Raw genomic sequence first — 18,267 nt, 5'->3', positions numbered from 1 at the left:
GTAGCAAAGAAGAAGAAGAATAGAAAAGAGTAGGAAAAGAACCATAAGAAGAATAAGAATAGAAAAGTGAAGAGAAAATTGAAGGAATAAGGAAAACTAGCAATTAATTTATTTTTATTACATATTGTATATTTCTATAACAGTTATGGAATAAAAACATTACTCTACATTATGTTGTAATCACAATGTGGTCGAGAACAGATCAAAGCAGACTGAAGCTTAAGAACAAGGGAAAAACTTTATTAAGCTACTACTATTATGCTACTATAAAATAAAAAAAGAAAGGAAAAAAAAAATACGCACAAAATTTAAAATGAAGACATTTTCAAACATTCAGAATCTTACCACCTAACTTGAACAAAGTACAGTGAGACATAACATGGACCATAATCGGTTCCCACTCTCTAGATAATTAATAAAAAGAGAGAGTTCTCCTGGGAATTCTGCTTTTAACACCTCTCTGTTCACAGAGGCGTGTCCACCTTCAAGTGGTCAGTATCCAAACTGACCTCTTCTTTCCAATAAAATTCTTTTTCCTCATCAAACCACGACAGGATCTCAATCAGGGAGTGGCCCAGGGGCTGAGTGGCAGGGAACATTCAGGAAAAAGTGGCAGGGTTGCCTGGACAGGCAGGGAAGGGACTGGGACAAAGGGAGGGGAATAATTGAGGGACACCTTTAAAGGGAGTGTGCAACATAGGGAAAAAAAACAACTAGGTAAAACCATGGGAAGTCAAAAAAATGTACCACTTAACAATAACTTAATGAAATAAACATAAACTGCAACAGGTTCCTGTCTGCTCCAGTGCTGTTGGGGTGCCGGGGGTGGCCCTTTGTGACACGGCACATGGTGTCACGGCCCTTTGTGATGTGGGACGTGGTGGTGGCCAGAGACCCTTGTGACATCAGGGAGCCCCGCCCGGGCTGAGGGTCTCCAAGGGGCGCAGAGCCCTGGGGTGCCCAGTCCCAGGAGAGCCGCTCTCTGAGGAGGACGCAGCTCCCTGTCTCTGCGCCAGACGCCGACAGCGACAGCGGCCGACAGCGACAGACAGAGACAGCGACGAGGACAAAGCCAACTCCACCTCCCGGTCCCACAGCACCTTGCCCAGCTGGCTGGAAGCCAGCAGCGAGCTGTGGTCAGGGGCAGTGGGCAGCTCAGTCCTGCCACTGTCACAAACTGAGGAGGAGGAGAGGCCCTTCGCCAAAATGGACCGAGAGCTTTCCCGGAGAGAAGATGTGGAAGAGACCTGCAGGAGAGAAGTTCCAGGAGCCCAAGAAATGTCCCGGTGGGGAGCCTGGAGCAGCCAAGAGCTGTACCAAGGCCAGGTACGTGTGGGAGTTTGGGAAGTTTCCCAGTCCAGAGGGGGGACACACCAAGCGCTCAATGAAGGGGAAGAAACCATCAGAGCTCAGGAGCTGTCCCAGTGGGAGGAGGACAGTGAGATGTACCAAGAGGGGTGGGAGAGGGAAGAATGTGTGACAACCCAAGAGATTTCCCAGTGGAAAATAAATGTGAGTGGGCGGTAGGAGATGGGATGGGGAGAAGACGAGAGGTGCCACGAGCTGTCCCTGCAGAGAGATCTGAGTGTCCCAGAGGATTCCCAAGGGGATGATGCCCAAGAGCATTCCCAGAGGGAAGGTGAGAGGTACCAAGACCTCTCAGCATGGGGACAAGGTGTACACTCCCACATGTCCCAATGGGAAGACAGGAGAGAGCTGGAATTGTCCCAAGTGGGAGACAGCAGTGGCAGGGAGCTGTGCCAAGGACCAGACGCTGCAGCCCAAGAGCTGCCCCAGTGGGATGATGTGAGTGAGCGAAAGCTGTCCCAAAGGGGGGAAGATGTGAGCAGGCAGGAGCTGTCCCAATGGGGACACAACATCAGCTCTGAGATCTGGGACAGACCCTTGTGCCCAGTGAGGGACGAGGAGCCTCAGCCTTGTCCCCCAGAGGGGCCCAGCTCTGCCAGCCCCGCGGACACAGAGGTGGCAGCAGAGGCAGTGCCTGCCCTGACCAGCGCCTCTCCTTCCCTGCAGAGTCCCACGGAGGCCGAGCCGGCAGCTGCTGCCCCGGCTGGAGCTGCTGAGGAGGACGAGGAGCCCTCTGAGCCTCTCCTGTCCCAAGGGGAAGATTTGGGAAACCAAGAGCTGCTCCCTTGGGAGGACGATGTCAGCTCCAGTTCTTTGGAGAACCCACTGGGCTCAGTGAAGGAGGAGAAGAACACCCAGACTTGTTCCTCATCCAGTGACGAGGAGCTGTCCCAGGTCGAAGAGGCCATCGAGCTCCCTCCAGGGGACAGCAACACTGACCCAGAGCTGTCCTCAGTGGAAGAGGCAATTGAGGACATCCCATGGGACAGCACAAGTGACCAGGAGCTGTCCCCAGTGAAAGAGTCCCTTGAGGGCATTCCAGAGGACAGCACAAGAGAGAAGGAGCTGTCCTCAGTGGAAGAGGACGTCGAGGTTGTTCCAGAGGACAGCAGAAATGAGCAAGAGCTGTCCTCCGTGGAAGAGGCCATCAACAACATTCCAGAGGACAGCACAAGAGACAAGGAGCTGTCCTTAGTGGAAGAGGCAAGTGATGATTTTGCATGGGACAGCACAAGTGACCCAGAGCTGTCCTCTGTGGAAGAGGCAATTGAAGATATTCCATGGGACAGCACAAGTGACCCAGAGCTGTCCTCCGTGGAAGAGGCCCTCGAGAACATTCCAGAGGACAGCACAAGCGACCAGGAGCTGTCCTCAGGGGAAAAAACCATCAAGATTTTTCCAAAGGATGGTACAAGTGCCGAGGAGTTGTCCCCAGTGGAAGAGGCCATTGAGAACATTCCAGAGGACAGCACAAGTGATCAGGAGCTGTCCTCTGTGGAAGAGGCCATCGAGGTTGCTCCAGAGGATGGCACAAGTGACCAGGAGCTGTCCTCAGTGGAAGAAGACATCGAGGTTGCTCCAGAAGAGAGCACAAGTGACCAGGAGCTGTCCTCAGTGGAAGAGGCCATCGAGAACATTCCAGAGGACAGTGAGAGTGACCAGGAGCTGTCCTCAGTGGAAGAAGACATAGAGAACATTCCAGAGGACAGCATGAGTGACCAGAAGTTGTCCTCAGTGGAAGAAGACATCGAGAACATTCCAGAGGACAGTATGAGTGACCAGGAGCTGTCCTCAGTGGAAGAAGACATCGAGAACATTCCCGAGGACAGTATGAGTGACCAGGAGCTGTCCCCAGTGGAAGAGGACATTGAGGTCTCTGAAGGGGACAGCACGAGAGAGGAGAAGCTGTCCCCTGCAGGAGAGGACATCATGCTCTCTTCAGGGTACAGTCTGATTGCTGAGGGGCAGTCCAAAGTGGAATTGGCCAGCAAGCTTAGTCCCGAGGACAGCACAGCTCTTCCCCCAGAGGGGCCCAGCTCTGCCAGCCCCGTGGGCACAGAGGTGGCAGCAGAGGCAGCCCCTGCCCTGCCCAGCGCCTCCCCTGCCCCAGGCAGTCCCAGGGAGGCCGAGCCGGGAGCTGCTGCCCCGTCCGGAGCTGCTGAGGAGGCAGCAGTGTGGTCAGAGCTGGCAGTGCAGGAGAGGATGGACGGCTCCGATGAGGAAAACAAAAGTTGGCAATTCTTGCATGACCTGGAGCCTTTCCTGCTTGGAGACCCTGAGCTGTCCCAGGAAGCGTCCTACAGTGAAGAATGCACGGAGGATGATCTGCCCCACGGGGAAGTCACGAGTTACCACCAACATTTTGACTGGGAAAAATATTTGGACCAAGACCTGTCCCAGGGAGAAGTCAGCAGCTCCCAAGACCCCTCGGACTGGGAAGAATGCATTGAGCAAGTGCTGTCCGGAGGAGATGTCGTCAGCTATGCAGAAATTTCAGACTGGGAAGAATACGTTGGCCAAAACGTTTCCAGAGGGAATGGCAGCAGACCCTCAGGACTCTCCAACTGGGAAAATGACAGCAACACGGGGCTCATGCAGGAGAACTGGCCCAAGCATGTGATCTTGGCCAAGCCCTTGTACCCAGAGGATGACGAGTGGGACAATGTGAGCCTCCTGGAGCTGCCCCCAGAACAGGACAAAGAAAAGAATGTGGACAAGTGGAAAGTTTTTGTGTCAGAGGGGCTCGCAGTGCCCGTCCCTCGGGAGGCCTGGGCTGAGTGCCCGGCACAGGAGCCGTGCAGCCGAGGGCCGGCGCCTGTCCCGCACAGCCCCCCCAGCCCCCGGCCTGCCCGGCTGGGAGCCCAGGCCCTCCGCGGGCAGCCGGCTGCCCCCAGGAAACGTCCCTCCCGCTTCAGGCGGGCGCTGCGGGCGCTGCGGGGGCTGTTCCGCTGTCCCTGCCTCAGGCCACGCTCTGAGGACTGAAAGAGACACAGAGAAAGGTGAAGAAGATGAGGAGAAGGAAGGTGAAGAACAGGAAGAAGATGAAGATGACTTCTCCTGCCAGTCCCGCTCCTCTGTGTCGGAGCAGCGGCTGTCCGGTTCGGCTCGAGGGGCTCAGAGATTGCTGCTGCAGCTCCTCCAAGCCAGGGAACAGAAAAGCCTTTGGATGGGCCAAGCAAGCCAAGCAAAACCCAACCAGGCAGAGCCACGAAGGCCTGGGCAGTGGGGCTTGGAAAATGCCCACCCAAAGAGCCCAAAGCTCCCCCATCCCTGCCCTGCACACACCCGGCCCCGGGCTGGAAGGTGCAGCAACCATTTCTGGGGCACAAAGCAGAGGCTCCTGGAACTGACTCTGAGCAAAAACCACTCCAGGACAACGGCAAAGAAGACAAAGACAAAGATGAAGACAATGACACAGAAAAAGAGGACAAAGACGACATAGCAGATGAAGAAGATGAAGACTGTGAAGAAGACAAAGATAAACAGGATGAAGACGATGAGGAAGACAGCAAAGAGGAAGAAGACAAAGATGAAGACTAAAAAGACAAGACATAGAACTTTTATTTTAGAATAGATAGATGAAATATAGTCATAAGAATTTAGAAATACTTAGAAGAAGAAGTGTAGTAGGAATAGGAATTTCAAAATATGTAGAAGAAGAAGAAGAAGAATAGGAGAAAGAATTTAAAACTACATAGAAGTAGCAAAGAAGAAGTAGAATAGTAAAGAGTAGGAAAAGAAGAACAATAAGAAGAATAAGAATAGAAAAGAGAAAATTGAAGGAATAAGTAAAACAAGCAAATAATTTCTTGTTATTATATATTGTATATTTCTATTACGGTTATGAAATAAAAAATTAATATACATTATCTTCTAATCGCAATGCATTCTAATGTCCCCACGCTGTTCCTCTTATTGAAAAATCTGTGTGTTTCTAATAAAGTCTGTAGGGCACCAGAGCAGAGTGCCGGATTCCATGTCCTGTCTCCCCGAGGTGCCGATGGATTGTCCCAGCCCGAGCCACGGAGCGCCCCGCGAGCAGCGCGGGCTCAGCCCCGGCGGCAGCGGGAGAGTTCCCGGCCGGGCCGGCGGGGCAGGGCTGTCGCTGCTCTCTGCAGGCAAACGGGAGGCGCAGGCTGAGCCCGGCTGGCAGAGAGCTGTGCCGGGCAGCCCTTTGCAGCAGGGCTGTGCAGCCAGCACAGCGAAGGCAGCAGAGCCCCGCTCTGCCGCTGCCCGTGGCCGGGGAGCCGGGCCGGGGCTGTTCCTGCAGCCCTGCCTGCCTCCGGCAGCCCCGGGCCGGGCGGGAGGGGTTCCCCCGCTGCAGCCCCAGCTGAGGCAGCAGCAGCAGCTCTGTGCTGCTCCTGGCACATCCCTGCGGCAGCAGCTGCACGGGGCTGGGCAGCCGCAGAGCCCAAAGCAGCACAGCAGCAGCGCAGCAGCAGCGCAGCTCTGGGGCTCTGCTGCTGCTGCTGCTGCTGCTGGGCAGCCCCACAGGGCTCAGGGCTGTGCAGCCGTGCCTGGAGCCCGCTCCTGGCTCCCCCAGCCTCGGGGCTGCTCCTCTGCTGCTCCAGGGCAGGGCCTTTCTCCGGGACTGGCTTTTCTTTCTGCTGGGAGAACTCTCTCACAAACCCCAGGATCCCCGGGGCTGGAAAACCCCTCCCAGCCCAGGGAGTCCCAGCTGGGCCCCATGCCCACCTTGTCCCCAGCCCAGAGCACTCAGTGCCACCTCCAGGGGACACCTGCAGGGATGGGCACTCCAAAGCTCCCTGGGCAGCCCCTGCCAGGGCCTGAGCACCCTTTCCATGGGGAAATTCCTGCTGCTGTCCCAGCTGAGCCTGCCCTGGCCCAGCCTGAGGCCGTTCCCTCTCCTCCTCTCCCTGTTCCCTGGGAGCAGAGCCCGACCCCCCGGCTGTCCCCTCCTGGCAGGGGCTACAGAAGGATTGCTCCTTTCCTAGGCCCTCTCCTCCTCTTCTCTGCTTTCCAAAACTAAAAAGGAATCACTGAAGGATGACAAATCCCATACGAATATTTGGGACTGGATGTTGGCCCATTTCTTGTGTCCACAGGGACAACCAAGTGTCTCCCTCCTCCCATGCCCAATATCCAACCGCAGAGAGTCCCTAGGCCAGCATTCTCTCTATGGGAGCAGCAGGAAGGAAGTTTGAGAACTTCTGCAGCCCTGAGAGAGGGGAAGGCAGGAATTCTCCTTTCTTTCTGTCTTTTCCACACCAAAGGAGATTCCTGCAATGGGAAAAGAAATTGTTCATGGTGGTGCTGCCCCGTGGGGCTCCAGCCCACAGGAGAATCCTGCAGGATATCAGGTGTGCTCCCACCTGCAGGTTGGCACTTCATAGCTGTGCCAGGAGTGGAAAAAATGGAGAGAAAATGTAGCTATCATGCTGGCATGGTAGCATCGAGGAAAGTTTTGGAAAGGCCTTGGGAATGGTAAACTGAGGAAAAGGATACATTCATGTATGCCCCATTGTTTTAGAAAGGCTTTGGGAATGAGAAACTGAGGGAAAAGATAAATTTATGTATGCTCCACTGTTTCGGGAAAGTCCTGCTTCAGCATTCCTCTGTAAACCCCCTTCTCCCCACCCCTGAGCAGTTCCCATTGGACCTGGCCCCTGGGGTGGTTCTGATGTGCTTTAGCTGAACACTGCCTCTATTGTTTAGACCTTATCTCTTAATTTTGCTGTATAAAACCGTATCTGGGCAATAGCCCGGGGCCTTTGGTCCCTGCTACCATTCAGGCAATACAATCTCTCTGGACAAGCATACCATTGGTCTCTCTTGGTCTCTTTATCTCGAATCCTAGCGGTGACTGAGGCAACGCCGCAGCTCGGACCGTGCTAACCCAGACGCTGCCTGGTAAGCCCAGGGCAGTGGGACCGCGGAAAACCCCGGCCCCGAGAGGGGACAGCTAGCCGGAGGGTCCCGGGGGGCCGGGGGAGGAACGGGGGACAGCAGCGAGGAACCCTCAAAAGCAACAAGTGGCAGTCCAAAGAGAAGCAACAAGTGGCGCACCAACGTTGGGCTTTGCATTGGTCTGAGCGAGCGAGGCCCCAGCCGTTGTGGACAGTGCACTGGCTAGGAGCTTTTCCAGATGCTTTGCAGTGTCACCGCGAGCCACAGAGTGGCGAGCGGTGCGAATAAGCCACCACGCAGGCTGTCAGCTACGCGGGGAGAAGCTCTCGGATCACGCTGGTGGTGAGGCATTTGCCTCTCCACGCAGCCCGGTGGGACTGTTGCCGTGGGGACAGACGCCGATTTCTGTCCGGCACGGTCTCCGCGGGTTTGGACGACACCTCCCAACACCCGGGAAACCGCCCGCGGATTCGGGAACCGTTGCAGCAGTTGATGTCTAAAGGATGGCAGTGGGTGAGTCTCGGTACTGGGGGGCAGGGGCCCTGCCAGGAGACATTGGCTCTCGTGTGCCCGAGAGGGGACACGCCAGCGCGCAGGCGTGACGAGAGTTTCCGTCGTCGCTTTAGAACTTTGGTGTTTGCTGCAGTAACTGGTTGAGATTTGCTGTGAAGGCAGCAATGGGTGTTACGCTGACTACACAGCAGAAAAAGATTTATAAACAAGTTCAGGAACCCCTGCAGAGAGCAGGTGTCAAATTTCCTAAGAGCCTTGTGAAAGAGTTTGTCAGATGGTTATCAGTAAGTTTTCCGAAGGTAACAGAGCAAGTAGTGAGAGAAAGACGATTTTGGAAGCGTGTGGGTGCAGTGCTGAGTGAAAGGACAAAGGCAGGAGATCCCTCAGTGAAAGAAGGTTTTATGAGAATGTTTTTGTTCATTTACGATGTTGTGAAAGAGAGTGCAGACACTCAGGGCGCCCGGGAGCAAAAAAGAGCCCCGTCGCGTCCCCTGTGTCCCCCCGCACCCCCTGCGGTGATAAAACTAACCGTGAAGATGTAGATTTAGTTCTTAATTCTTCTCCATCTCCTGCTTTCGCTCCTGCAGCTGAAAATCCATGCTTTGCACCCACCATCCCCCTCGTGCAGCCACCAAAAGATGGAGGCGGCCACGCGGTGTTCCCTGTCCTCCCTCTGCCAGACTTCGCACCCCTCCCTTCGCCCATCCCCAATCCCAACCCCTCCTCCCTTGTGGCGATTCAGCCCCCGGCTCAGCCCACATTCCAGCCCACATTCCAGCCCGCAGTCCAGCCCTCAGCTCCTCCTCTCGCAGTAGCATCACCACCCCCTGTCCCTGCTCCGCTCCACATGGCCCCGCCGGCTGCGGCCACTCCCACACAAGCCGGCCCCTCTCCCTCTCTCTCTCCCAGTCTCCCTGACAACGGCAGTGCCGAGACTGTCAGCACGAGGAACCGGGAAGCGGTCAGTGACACCGACCCTGCGTTCCTGGTCCCTGTGATCTATAATGCCAGGGGACAGAACGCCAAATGGGAGCCCCTTTCGTAGGATAGTATTAGGGAACTTTGCAAAACAAAGCGTGAGTTTGGGGAAAGAAGTGAATTTTTAAAGAACATTTTAAAAGCTACTCTAAGCTTCAAAACATATGTCCCTGCTGACTTGAAACGTCTTTTCAGTTGCTTGCTCCCTCAGTCTGAGTTTAGATTGTGGGAAAGAACCTGGAAAAGGATTGCAGGACATCTCCTCCCAGAGATTTTGCAAAGTCCAAGCCATTCCACAGATATAGAGGTTGAGGAAATCACTTTAGAACATCTAGTGGGTGAGGGTGATTGGAGCCAAGCTGAAAAGCAAGCCGCAGGCATCCCCAGAGCAGTGTTGGACCTGTCCAGGGATGCAGCAGAAAGTGCATTTTTTAACATGCCTTCTAAAGAACCTGTTGTTTCTTATACCGCTTTGAAGCAGTCTGTTGCAGAACCATTCATGGATTTTGTGGATCGAGTGCGAGCCTCTGTGGAAAAGAGGGTGCAAAATCCAGAGCTCCAAGACCAACTTACATTAGAACTTGTCACCGCAAATGCAAATGAAGCCTGTCAGCGAGTCATCCTGGCCCTTCCATCATCGCCTCCCCCCACACTCGATCAGCTCATCGAGGAGTGCACCAGGAAAGCTGTGCTGATAACAGAGGACTCAGTGATAAAGCCACGGGAAAGGGTGGTTCCTTCAGCAGCAGCAACCCCTAGGACTCCAGGGTCTGAAGGGCTTCCTCAACAAGGGGGGAAAGTGGGAGGGGGGGGAATCTTTTTCCTTTATACTGGCAGAGCAAATTGTATCTTTTTCAGAGTTAGTTCACTTTGTTGTATGACTTTATCTTTCTTTCAGACTAGCAGAATGTCAATTTCCACATTCCTGCTCATCGTTTGGTTCCAGGGAATGGCCATCTACCCTTCCACAGTGGATGCATGGATTGTTCCACAGCCCAAGAAAAATGTATGGGTCAGGCTAGCCCAAGCCTTGCAACAAGATCATATGTGTTTGTCCACTGCCTCAGCAGAAAATCCAATGTCCACATGTTTAATAGGGGTGCCAAGTAAGGAGGATGAGTTCCCAATTGATCTGGTCCATTTGCAAAACCAGGTGAATGAAAATAAAATACCTAAAGGTGCAGGACAAATTAAAGCACCAGTGCGAAACCCCCTCATTTTGTGGCAAGGATGGGTCTCACATTTACCCACTGCCAAGGGAAAGCCCCAGGAATTAGAACTCCTAGGCTCTGCAAAAGCTGAATTTTGCATTCAATTTGATTTTTCCCCAACCAAAGAAGTAAAATTATATGAGCATGTCAAACAGTACAAGGTAGAATTCAGAGCAGGTCAATGGTGCACAGCTGTCTATAAGCTGAAATTTGCATCCACCACTGATTTCCGTCCACGCAAGCTGGACAAGGGAATGTTTCTTATCTGTGGGGACAGAGCATACCCAGGAATCCCCTCTCGTCTTATTGGAGGTCCATGCACTTTTGGGCATCTGACCCTTGCTCCCCCCAACATGACCCAAATTCCAATTGGGCAAGCAAAAGGTGAGAAAAAAATTACTAAGCGGAGTGCGAGTCAATTTGATGAACATTGTGATGCAGAAATTTACCATTGGGCAAAATCCAAAAGAGTTGCCGTATCTGGGTTTTTACCATGGGTTGCGGCAGCCAAAGCATTGAGTGAATTAGGCAATCTAGAATGCTGGGTGACCAAGCAGGCAAATTTAACATCAGTGGCCCTGAGTGACCTCCTGGAAGATGAGGAAATAACCAGAAATGCTACCCTCCAAAATAGGGCAGCTATTGATTTCCTGCTGTTGGCACATGGTCATGGATGTAAAGAATTTGATGGGTTGTGTTGTTTTGATCTGTCATCTAAAGGTCAGAGTGTCCACTCGTCCATTCAGGAAATGAGAAGCCTCATTGGGAGTGTGAAGCAAGAAAATGAGGATTGGTTTAAAAATCTGTTCAAAGATTGGGATCTTTCTGGGTGGGAAGTGATTCTTTTAAAAGACATCCTTTACTTTCTAGTTGCATTGTTTTTAGTTCTGTTAGCATTCGGGATTCTGAAGCGAATCATCTCCAAGGTCATCACCTCGAAGCTGAAGGCTTCTGCACCAGTTTTCATCGCTGCTGCCGACACGGAAAGCGATTGGTGGGAAGACGACAAGCAGAAAGACACTGCAGTTTAAGAGCCACAGTTTTACTTTCTCCCAAGGCACTGTTCTTCTTAATAAGTAAAGAAGGGGGAATTGTAGCTATCATGCTGGCATGGTAGCATGGAGGAAGGTTTTGGAAAGGCCTTGGGAATGGTAAACTGAGGAAAAGGATACATTCATGTATGCCCCATTGTTTTAGAAAGGCTTTGGGAATGGTAAACTGAGGGAAAAGATACATTTATGTATGCTCCACTGTCTCGGGAAAGTCCCGCTTCAGCATTCCTCTGTAAACTCCCTTCTCCCCACCCCTGAGCAGTTCCCATTGGACCTGGCCCCTGGGGTGGTTCTGATGTGCCTTAGCTGGACACTGTCTCTATTGTTTAGACCTTATCTCTTAATTTTGCTGCATAAAACTGTATCTGGGCAATAGCCCGGGGCCTTTGGTCCCTGCTACCATTCAGGCAATATAATCTCTCTGGACAAGCATACCATTGGTCTCTCTTGGTCTCTTTATCTCGAATCCTAGCGGCGACTGAGGCAACACCGCAGCTTAGACCGTGCTAACCCAGATGCTGCCTGGTAAGCCCAGGGCAGCGGGACCGCGGAAAACCCCGGCCCTGGAGGGGACAGCTAGCCGGCGGGTCCTGGCGGGCCAAGGAGGGATGGGGGACAGCAGCGAGGAACCCTCAAAAGCAACAAGTGGCAGTCCAAAGAGAAGCAACAAGAAAACAGATTATCCAGAACCACACGTGATCTGTCTCCTCTCACTCCCTGCACTTGGAGAAGGTGCTGGATAAATGACGGAGGGCAAGTGTAGGAAATCAGGAGGAACTCTGATTTTACTCCCCGTGTGCTGCCGTGCAGCCTCGGAAAGGAGAGGAGCTTTTGTGCACGGCTGAAGCGTGCGAGTCCTCCGGGAGTTCCACAACCATTCTGAAGCCTTGGACCCAGCTAGGGGTTTTTCCCTGATGCTGCTCAGTTTTGCTTCATTGTGCCCAAAATAAAAAAGATCACAGGAAACAAATTTAAACATGGTAAAAGACAAGAGCAACAGGTGACAAGACTCTGAAAATTTTTGATAGCCTAGCTTTTTCTTTTATTGAATCTTTTGTTAGTAGAGATGTTGCTAACTATTTGTTTATGACTTTTGACCCACAGGGACCTCTAATAATGCCAGTTTAATGTTTATGATTTTTTTCACACCACTGTACGACAGAATAGTTAAATCAAAAGCGGTTTTCTATCCCAAGGAGACCGAAACATTAATTTGTCTCTCCCAAGAAGACTAAAGCCTGTGGGTTTAGTGTCACATCCCACAGAGCTCGGGCCTGGAGCGCTGCTGCCGCGACCGAGCGCAGCCCCGGGGCCGCTGTGCGGGTGCATTGGAAGGGCACGGACACAATGGCAGCGCCGTGTGTCTTTGTGCTCCAGGTTTGCGCTGCCCGTGCGGGCGGAGCGGGGCTGGCGGGAGCCGCGCTCCCCTCAGAGCCCCTGAGGGCGGCAGCGATGGCGGCGCCGCTCCCTCAGCGCCCGGCCCCGGCCCCGGCGGGCGGGGAGCCCTCGGCAGCGCCCGGCCGGCAGCAGGGAGCGAGCCCCGGCCCGGCCGCTGTGCCCGTGGCGCCGCAGGGGCGAGGGGAGAGCCGCAGGAGCCGCTGCCTCGGGCCCTGCCCCGGGCCGGGGGCAGCGGCCGGGCCCCGGCCCCGCGGCAGCGCAGGAGGCTCTGGCGGTGCCGCTTCTCCAGCTCGGCCCGGTGCCCGGGCACGGCCCCGGCCTCGGGGCTGCCCCTGCCCCGCTCGGCTGCCCGCGCCCTGCCCGGCCGCCGAGGCCGCGCTCGCTGCCCCCGGGTGCCGCTGCTGCGGGCAGGGCCGAGCCCCGGGGCCCGGGCACAGCCCTGAGGGACACCCCTGCTCCCCGGGCTGCCGCGGCTCCTGGAGCCGCCTCCCACGAGCCCCGGCCCGGCTGTGCGGCCAATTCCTCGTGCCCTGGGCAGCGCAGCCCGCACGGCCAGGGCTCGGCACTGCGGGGCCGGGCTGCCGTGGGCCAGCGGGGCCAAAGCCTCGCAGGGCTCGGGGCACAGCAGGGCCCGCCAGGACACCGCTCCGGGGATGCTCCCGGCCAGCTCCTGCCCGAGCCCCCGGAACCCGGGCTGGCTCTGTGCGCTCCGGCAGCCACGACGGGACCGACCAACAGCCGGGGACTGGGCTTTGCCCACAGGTGAACCTGCAGAGCTGCAAGCTCTGCCCTGCACGCTGTTACAGCCACGGCAGGGACCAGGCCAGGGAGGAAGGAGGAGCCTCTTTGCCTTCAGCTTCCATGGAGAAGGTTTATTCGAGGTGCAGAGAGCGGGATAAAAAAGAGCCACTCACCCTCGTTTGCAAGGGGTTTTGCTCAGATCCACATCAGGCGGTGGGCACAAACAGCAAAGAAACAGGGAATCCTCACGGCAGGAGTGAGAGGATTATATCAACACTGTGGGACCATCAGGATCGGGAAAGGCACAGGGGACAATGGGGCAACCTGGATTAGGAGATTTCCAAGTGGGGGTTTCAATCAGGGGTTGGCTAAGGGGCTGAGTGGCAGGGAAAAGTCAGGAAAAAGTGGCAGAGTTGCCTGGACAGGCAGGGAAGGGACTGGGACAAAGGGAGGGGAATAACTTGAGCGAAGGCATAAAAGGGAGTGTACAACGTTGGGGAAAAAAAACGACTTGAGGAAAACGTGGTGGGATAACAGAATGAACCAGTTAACAATAACTTAATGAAATAAACATAAACTGCAACAGGTTCCTCTATGCTCCAGTGCCGTTGGGGTGCCGGGGCTGGCCCTTTAAAACACAGAACATGGTGTCATGGCCCTTTGTGATGTGGGCCATGATGGTGGCCAGAGACCCTTGTGACATCAGGGAGCCCCGCCCGGGCTGAGGGTCTCCAAGGGGCGCAGAGCCCTGGGGTGCCCAGTCCCAGGAGAGCCGCTCTCTGAGGAGGACGCAGCTCCCTGGCTCTGTCTGCGCCAGACGCTGACAGCGACAGCGGCCGACAGCGACAGACAGAGACAGCGACGAGGACAAAGCCAACTCCACCTCCCGGTCCCACAGCACCTTGCCCAGCTGGCTGGAAGCCACCAGCGAGCCGTGGTCAGGGGCAGTGGCAGCTCAGTCCTGCCACTGTCACAGACTGAGGAGGAGGAGAGGCCCTTCGCCAAAATGGACCGAGAGCTTTCCCCTAGAGAAGATGTGGAAGAGACCCGCCAGAGAGGAGTTCCAGGAGCCCAAGAAATGTCCCGGCAGGGAGCTAGGAGCAGCCAAGAGCTGTATCAAGGCCAGGTACGTGTGGGAGTTTGGGAAGTTTCCCAGTCCAGAGGGGGGACACATCAAGAGCTCAATGAAGGGGAAGAAACCATCAGAGCTCAGGAGCTGTCCCAGTGGGAGGAGGACAGTGAGATGTACCAAGAGGGGTGGGAGAGGGAAGAATGTGTGACAACCCAAGAGATTTCCCAGTGGGAAATAGATGTGAGTGGGCAGCAGGAGATGGGATGGGGAGAAGATGAGAGGTGCCACGAGCTGTACCTGCAGAGAGATCTGAGTGTCCCAGAGGATTCCCAAGGGGATGATGCCCAAGAGCATTCCCAGAGGGAAGGTGAGAGGTACCAAGACCTCTCAGCATGGGGACAAGGTGTGCACTCCCACATGTCCCAATGGGAAGACAGGAGAGAGCTGGAATTGTCCCAAGTGGGAGACAGCAGTGGCAGGGAGCTGTGCCAAGGACCAGACGCTGCAGCCCAAGAGCTGCCCCAGTGGGACGATGTGAGTGAGCGAAAGCTGTCCCAAAGGGAGGAAGATGTGAGCAGGCAGGAGCTGTCCCAATGGGGACACAACATCAGCTCTGAGATCTGGGACAGACCCTTGTGCCCAGGGAGGGACGAGGAGCCTCAGCCTTGTCCCCCAGAGGGGCCCAGCTCTGCCAGCCCCGCGGGCACAGAGGTGGCAGCAGAGGCAGTGCCTGCCCTGACCAGCGCCTCTCCTTCCCTGCAGAGTCCCACGGAGGCCGAGCCGGCAGCTGCTGCCCTGGCTGGAGCTGCTGAGGAGGACGAGGAGCCCTCTGAGCCTCTCCTGTCCCAAGGGGAAGATTTGGGAAACCAAGAGCTGCTCCCTTGGGAGGACGATGTCAGCTCCAGTTCTTTGGAGAACCCACTGGGCTCAGTGAAGGAGGAGAAGAACACCCAGACTTGTTCCTCATCCAGTGACGAGGAGCTGTCCCAGGTCGAAGAGGCCATCGAGCTCCCTCCAGGGGACAGCAACACTGACCCAGAGCTGTCCTCAGTGGAAGAGGCAATTGAGGACATCCCATGGGACAGCACAAGTGACCAGGAGCTGTCCCCAGTGAAAGAGTCCCTTGAGGGCATTCCAGAGGACAGCACAAGAGAGAAGGAGCTGTCCTCAGTGGAAGAGGACATCGAGGTTGTTCCAGAGGACAGCAGAAATGAGCAAGAGCTGTCCTCAGTGGTAGAGGCCATCAACAACATTCCAGAGGACAGCACAAGTGACCAGGAGCTGTCCTTAGTGGAAGAGGCAAGTGATGATTTTGCATGGGACAGCACAAGTGACCCAGAGCTGTCCTCTGTGGAAGAGGCAATTGAAGATATTCCATGGGACAGCACAAGTGACCCAGAGCTGTCCTCTGTGGAAGAGGCCCTCGAGAACATTCCAGAGGACAGCACAAGTGACCAGGAGCTGTCCTCAGGGGAAAAAACCATCAAGATTTTTCCAAAGGATGGTACAAGTGCCGAGGAGTTGTCCCCAGTGGAAGAGGCCATTGAGAACATTCCAGAGGACAGCACAAGTGATCAGGAGCTGTCCTCAGTGGAAGAGGCCATCGAGGTTGCTCCAGAGGATGGCACAAGTGACCAGGAGCTGTCCTCAGTGGAAGAGGCCATCGAGAACATTCCAGAGGACAGTGCGAGTGACCAGGAGCTGTCCTCAGTGGAAGAGGCCATCGAGAACATTCCAGAGGACAGTGAGAGTGACCAGGAGTTGTCCTCAGTGGAAGAAGACATAGAGAACATTCCAGAGGACAGCATGAGTGACCAGGAGCTGTCCTCAGTGGAAGAAGACATAGAGAACATTCCCGAGGACAGTATGAGTGACCAGGAGCTGTCCTCAGTGGAAGAGGACATCAAATCTATTCTGGAGGACAGCACAAGGGATGAGGAGCTGTCCCCAGTGGAAGAGGACATTGAGGTCTCTGAAGGGAACAGCACAAGAGAGGAGAAGCTGTCCCCTGCAGGAGAGGACATCATGCTCTCTTCAGGGTACAGTCTGATTACTGAGGGGCAGTCCAAAGTGGAATTGGCCAGCAAGCTTAGTCCCGAGGACAGCACAGCTCTTCCCCCAGAGGGGCCCAGCTCTGCCAGCCCCGTGGGCACAGAGGTGGCAGCAGAGGCAGCCCCTGCCCTGCCCAGCGCCTCCCCTGCCCCAGGCAGTCCCAGGGAGGCCGAGCCGGGAGCTGCTGCCCCATCCGGAGCTGCTGAGGAGGCAGCAGTGTGGTCAGAGCTGGCAGTGCAGGAGAGGATGGACAGCTCCGATGAGGAAAACAAAAGTTGGCAATTCTTGCATGACCTGGAGCCTTTCCTGCTTGGAGACCCTGAGCTGTCCCAGGAAGCGTCCTACAGTGAAGAATGCACGGAGGATGATCTGCCCCACGGGGAAGTCACGAGTTACCACCAACACTTTGACTGGGAAAAATATTTGGACCAAGACCTGTCCCATGGAGAAGTCAGCAGCTCCCAAGACCCCTCGGACTGGGAAGAATGCATTGAGCAAGTGCTGTCCGGAGGAGATGTCGTCAGCTATGCAGAAATTTCAGACTGGGAAGAATACGTTGGCCAAAACGTTTCCAGAGGGAATGGCAGCAGACCCTCAGGACTCTCCAACTGGGAAAATGACAGCAACACGGGGCTCGTGCAGGAGAACTGGCCCAAGCATGTGATCTTGGCCAAGCCCTTATACCCAGAGGATGACGAGTGGGACGATGTGAGCCTCCTGGAGCTGCCCCCAGAACAGGAGAAAGAAAAGAATGTGGACAAGTGGAAAGTTTTTGTGTCAGAGGGGCTCGCAGTGCCCGTCCCTCGGGAGGCCTGGGCTGAGCGCCCGGCACAGGAGCCGTGCAGCCGAGGGCCGGCGCCTGCCCCGCACAGCCCCCCCAGCCCCCGGCCTGCCCGGCTGGGAGCCCAGGCCCTCCGCGGGCAGCCGGCTGCCCCCAGGAAACGTCCCTCCCGCTTCAGGCGGGCACTGCGGGCACTGCGGGGGCTGTTCCGCTGTCCCTGCCTCAGGCCACGCTCTGAAGACTGAAAGAGACACAGAGAAAGGTGAAGAAGATGAGGAGAAGGAAGGTGAAGAACAGGAAGAAGATGAAGATGACTTCTCCTGCCAGTCCCGCTCCTCTGTGTCGGAGCAGCAGCTCTCCGGTTCGGCTCGAGGGGCTCAGAGATTGCTGCTGCAGCTCCTCCAAGCCAGGGAAGAGAAAAGCCTTTGGATGGGCCAAGCAAGCCAAGCAAAACCCAACCAGGCAGAGCCACGAAGGCCTGGGCAGTGGGGCTTGGAAAATGCCCACCCAAAGAGCCCAAAGCTCCCCCATCCCTGCCCCGCACACACCCGGCCCCGGGCTGGAAGGTGCAGCAACCATTTCTGGGGCACAAAGCAGAGGCTCCTGGAACTGACTCTGAGCACAAACCGCTCCAGGACAATGGCAAAGACGACAAAGACAAAGATGAAGACAATGACACAGAAAAAGAGGGCAAAGACGACATAGCAGATGAAGAAGATGAAGACTGTGAAGAAGATGAAGACAATGAAGAAGGTGAAGACAAATAGGATGAAGAAGATGAAGACAGCAAAGAGGAAGAAGACAAAGATGAAGACTAAAAAGACAAGACATAGAATGATTATTTAAGAGTAGATAGAAGAAGTATAGTAATAAGAATTTAGAAATACTTAGAAGAGTACTAGGAATAGGAATTTCAATATATGCAGAACAAAAAGTATAGGAATAGGAATAAGAATTTCAAAATATGTAGAAGAAGAAGAAGAATAGGAGTAAGAATTTAAAACTACATAGAAGTAGCAAAGAAGAAGAAGAATAGTAAAGAGTAGGAAAAGAAGAACAATAATAAGAATAAGAATAGGAAAGAGAAAATTGAAGGAATAAGTAAAACTAGCAAATAATTTCTTGTTATTATATATTGTATATTTCTATTACAGTTATTAAATAAAAAATTAATATACATTATCTTCTAATCGCAATGCATTCTAATGTCCCCACGCTGTTCCTCTTATTGAA

At 54.5% G+C, this 18,267-nt stretch overlaps 2 protein-coding genes across 2 annotated transcripts in view; one reads left to right on the top strand and one right to left on the bottom strand.

The window, feature by feature from the left end:
- The window catches only part of LOC144246355 (uncharacterized), a 374,059-nt gene that overhangs the window by 316,814 nt on the left and 38,978 nt on the right, over positions 1 to 18,267 (bottom strand). The gene's annotated exons all lie outside the window — the stretch shown is intronic.
- Positions 7,592 to 11,521, top strand: LOC146764323 (uncharacterized). The gene has a single exon (XM_085565250.1). The coding sequence runs from the start codon at positions 9,164 to 9,166 to the stop codon at positions 10,967 to 10,969; it is 1,806 nt and encodes a 601-aa protein (XP_085421376.1). The 5' UTR covers positions 7,592 to 9,163; the 3' UTR covers positions 10,970 to 11,521.

The sequence above is a fragment of the Lonchura striata genome, chromosome 35 (assembly GCF_050655825.1).
Source record: "Lonchura striata isolate lonStrDom1 chromosome 35, ASM5065582v1, whole genome shotgun sequence".
Lineage (NCBI taxonomy): Eukaryota > Metazoa > Chordata > Aves > Passeriformes > Estrildidae > Lonchura > Lonchura striata.
The sequence above is the reverse complement of the archived record's forward strand: the minus strand, read 5'-3'. Positions and strand labels throughout refer to the sequence as shown.